Source organism: Mus caroli, chromosome 10 (genome assembly GCF_900094665.2).
Source record: "Mus caroli chromosome 10, CAROLI_EIJ_v1.1, whole genome shotgun sequence".
In the NCBI taxonomy this organism is placed as follows: domain Eukaryota; kingdom Metazoa; phylum Chordata; class Mammalia; order Rodentia; family Muridae; genus Mus; species Mus caroli.
The window spans coordinates 24,453,740-24,458,352 of NC_034579.1; the positions used below are offsets into that span (position 1 = coordinate 24,453,740).

The following is a 4,613-nucleotide window of genomic DNA, read 5'->3' on the forward strand; positions in this document are numbered from 1 at the left end:
TCTCTCTACCTCTACCTCTCTCTCTCTCTCTCCCTCTCTCTCTCCCTCTCTCTCTCTCTCTCTCTCTCTCTCTCTCTCTCTCTTTTACTAGTATGAGTAAGTCTTTTTTGGGGTCATTTTAACTAAGCTGATGCAGAGGAAGTAGGGATGTAATTATATCCAAACAACGGGAAAGGAAGAATTAATGAGCACCACACAACCCATACCAGAGCCACTGATCACCTTATGTCTTAGTTCCAGGACAGTATGTGTTCCAGACACAGGAAAGTTGAAATGCTGAAAGCTAGGTTTTCCTCTCAATGATTGCAATCACATGTCCCATTTGGAAATCTAGACTCAGGCAGATTCTCAGTTATCTCTGATAGTCTGGGCCTGGTCCCACAGCACATGTGGGCTTAGGACAAGGATGAAGGCTCACCTTGTAGTATTAACATCTAGTCCAGAAAAACATACTAATGAAAAGTAAGAATAATCAGGATGACAGCAGCAGGGCACAGGATACACCATGCCAGCATCATAGGACACTTCCCAGTCACTGTTTCAGGACCCGTGTGCAATGGGAGAAGCCAGCCACAACTCTCCTGCCCCCAGCACCCCATCGACATATTCTGCCTTCCATCTCACTAAACACTACAGCATCTGACTCTGTCCACTTCTGAAGGAGGAATCAATGTCGCTGACTTTTGCTTTTTGTCAGCAGTAGAGTGGCAATTCTATCTGTCCCACAGCAATTTTTTGACAAGTTACACTCATTGTACAATAGACTCTCTGAAAGTCTTTTTTAAAAACCAACTGCCAAAAAAAAATAAATCTACTAAAACTATTTAACTTATGTAACTAGATAGTAACCAGAACTAAAAGAAAATAACCTTCTCAAAACAGCACTTCTAAAAGAGACAATTTCCATGTTTTTAATGATATTGGTACTCTTTATGTCTATGATTTTAAGTATGTGGTTAGAACTGTCATATTTCTTATATTGAAAAAACTATCTGTATATCTTGCTAATTAGGCTATATGAACATAAGTAAGAATAGGATTAAACTCATAACCAATTCCATCGTTCATTTCAGTGGAGGAAAAAAAGAATGAATTCAGTCATAATATTCACGCATAGTTTAGATTGTAATTTAAATGGAATCTCATTATGTTTGCACATCTGTCTTAATATTCTTCTAGTAATATTATAACTAAGCAACTGTAGCTGCTCAACTCTAGAAGCAAAGCTTGTCTGTGAGTTGAGCTTTTTCTATGGAATATATTCATATTTGAAATCTGCACTGCTTCATTTTTTTTCCAGAATATATATATTGCTTTGGTTACGGCCCTGTATATATTGTGTTCTGGTGTTTATTAATCCAGTTTTCACTCTCTATTTCATTATTTAGTATCATTCACTGCATTGTGAGTTTAGTATATCAGTGCAGTATTAGAGAAGATGAGGTGCATAGCCTTTCCATGGGAGACTTAAGATCCAATACCTTGTGATCACTCACTCAATCTGATGTATGGTCTCCTCTGTATTTTCTCTTCAGGGTACTATGTCTGCCAGAAGCAGTGCTATTTTGAAAGTATCATGCAAAGTTCTTGCAACACACAGTTTAAGTCAAAAGGAGGAGGTTCCTTATGTCTAAAGAATGTATACCTTATCAAAGAAGGCTAGCAATGCATGAGTAACTTTACCAGTGTCTGTTTACTGACATGATGTACATGCGTTAGAGGAGAAGCACAGACTATAAATTGTTTAACTGGATGTTCAGACATAAGTGACCCGAAAAGATTTCTGTAAAATAAGGGTATTTAAGCAAAAAATTTGAAGAATTCGTAGGTATTATTTGAGTGTGAGATAGCTAGAGACAGAGAGCTTTCCAAGAACACTGAAGTTATGTGGCATCACAGGAAAGTCTACAGGCAAACTGTGGTCAAATTAGCTATTCTACTTGATAGTTAAAAGAACCCTATAGAAAGAAGTTCTCCAAACAAATGGGACATCCTCTTCAAAGTCCTCAAGGCAAATAGAAAAGAGGTAAATGAGCTTAAGGGAGATCAGTGTCTCCAACCTCAATGGCATGTTAGGGAGAAAACCGGTGTGATGGTGGAAATGAACCAGATCATGAAAGGAGTTTTACATCCTGGTAGACTAAAAGCATTAAGAAGTCATGAGGTCTAAGAATGACAAGATCACTTTCGAACTTCAGCAAAATCATGATGCTCACAGTAAGAATAGATGGAAGGTAGGGTGGACCAACCTACTTCACAAGCATGCCAAGATATTTGTCTTCAAGGTGACTTTAGAGCCCATCAAGTTGGCAATCAGTATAAGCCATCTCAGGCAAATAAAAAGAACAAGTTGTGGGTTCTTGCTCTCATACCTTGGAATGTTTCTGAAAAGGCACCAGAATTACTAGACTCAGTCCAGTACAAGTTCCCTCTGTATTATAAACAGTGCATGTCTTTTACCATTCGTTAAAGGTTCTCATCCTGATGTTCATAAAATGCTGTTTTTCTCTACAGCCACAGGAGGGCTATCTGATGGTACAACAGTTCCAGTACCTAGGCTGGGCTTCTCATCGAGAAGTGCCTGGCTCCAAACGCTCGTTTTTGAAATTGATACTCCAGGTGGAAAAATGGCAAGAGGAATGTGAAGAAGGGGAAGGCCGGACAATCATCCACTGCTTGTGAGTAGGGCAAGGCAGGGCAGGGCATCATGGCCTTGCAATGCAGGGAGCCTCAGAACTCATTTCCTGGCTAGCCTTTGCTTTGTGTGTGTTTAAAAGATGTTCCTCAAATCCTGGCAGACAGACCTGCCATAGCTCGTATTTCAAAATAGAACTCTAGTCTCAGGAATGAATATTTTACTACTAATTTTAGTTTTGTTTTCTGACTATTAAATCAAATAAGAGATGACTCAGTAGTTAAGAGCAGTGCCTACTTTCCTAGAGGATCTGAGTTTGATACCCAGGACCTAACTGGTGACTCACAACCCTCTCTTGACTCTAGTTCCAGGAGAGCTGATGCTCTCATCTGACCTCTGTGGGCAGTGCATGTGCTGGGTATACAGACAACATGGAGGAAAACACATCCACACAATAAAAATTATGCAGTTGTTTTATGCTTTAACTCTTTCAAGTTCCTGTCTGGACAACTTCTGTTTCAGGCAAATGGTTAGGATCTCAACATCTCTACATTACAACAAATTATGCCTGTCACATATTCCTGCTCAGAAGCTCCCGAGAGAACTTTATCCTCTAGTATCCTCCCCTCTTCCCTTCACACACAAATGTAGAGGAGAATCCAAAGAAATGGGAGAATTTTTAAAGATAAGTGTCCTTTCCCAGGAGAGTGTGATGGTGTGACACGTGATTCCCCTAAAGGTACTAAGCATATCGTTGCTTTCAGGAATGGCGGTGGACGCAGTGGCATGTTCTGTGCCATAGGCATTGTTGTGGAGATGGTGAAGCGGCAAAATGTGGTGGATGTTTTCCATGCAGTAAAGACCCTGAGGAACAGCAAGCCAAACATGGTGGAAGCCCCGGTGAGCCACAGAATCTTTCGAGGGTCTCAGTGACTACTTAGTCATATACCTACTTACTGGTGGGGCTTCACATACGTAGAGGAAATTAGTCAGATGTGCACATGAATCTTGCTGGGACGTTGTGACTAATAGGTAGGGTGTAGCTAGTCTGGCTTTGCCTGTATAAATGCATTCCTCATCACATAACCTGTTGGGTGAAGAAAATGTTCTCATTCAATTTGAGAAGTGAAATTTGTCCTCCTTATTATCAGTGAATTTGTGCTGTGCAGTAAATAGTTCTAGGAAAATAAATTTCACTAATGTGTAGTCTGTTTTTTGCTTGTTGAAGCATATTGAGTTAAGTCGCAGATATACTCATAGGTCACCTCAGAATCTTAGACACCTATTTTCTGTTTGTTCACTTACTTTGTTTTAATTGACTTATTTTGGTGTATGTGTGTGCATGTGTGGGTGTTGCTAGGTATGGAAGCCAGGATCTCAAGCATGCTAGGCCAGGCATTCTACCACTGACCTATATGAACAGACCTGACGCCCAGTGTTTTTGAAAGAGCAAATGAAGTTTATAGCAGCTATTATCCATATTCCTTCCCCATCTAATCCGAATGTAAATTGTCAGTCTGTCTTTGCTGTCAGCTGAAAAGCTTTTATCAGCCTTACAGTACAGTGCATATAATGTAACATAAGTTCTCCTATGCTCACAAAGCCTCTAAAATAAGGACCAACGGGATACGTGAGCAAGGCTTCATCTGAATGGAGCTGTGTACCAAGTAAGAAAGTTACTGCCTCTGTAACATGCTTGACTTGGGGGTTACACATAAGTACAAAGAGACTGGGGAAGGAAGAGCAGCTGCAGCAATCATAGAAAAGAAAGGGAGAAAAGCCAGGGCATCATTGTTACTTGCCCTACTTTATTAAGATGATGGGAGCAGCGGAGGTGTGGGGGTGTGGGAGGGAGAGAGGAGGAAGGGGGGAAAGAGGGAGAGGGAAAGAGAAGGAGGGGGAGGGAGGGAAAGAGAGAGGGGAGGGAGAGGGAAAGAGGGAGAGGGGTAGAGGGAGAGAGAGAGAGAGAGAGAGAGAG

General features: G+C 40.9%; 1 protein-coding gene across 1 annotated transcript in view; it reads left to right on the plus strand.

The window, feature by feature from the left end:
• The window catches only part of Ptprk (protein tyrosine phosphatase receptor type K), a 509,254-nt gene that overhangs the window by 502,342 nt on the left and 2,299 nt on the right, over positions 1-4,613 (plus strand). Inside the window, exons 32-33 of the mRNA XM_029482632.1 lie at positions 2,515-2,678; positions 3,400-3,535. Coding sequence (XP_029338492.1) covers positions 2,515-2,678; positions 3,400-3,535 — 300 coding nt within the window. The remainder of the gene's footprint in view (positions 1-2,514; positions 2,679-3,399; positions 3,536-4,613) is intronic.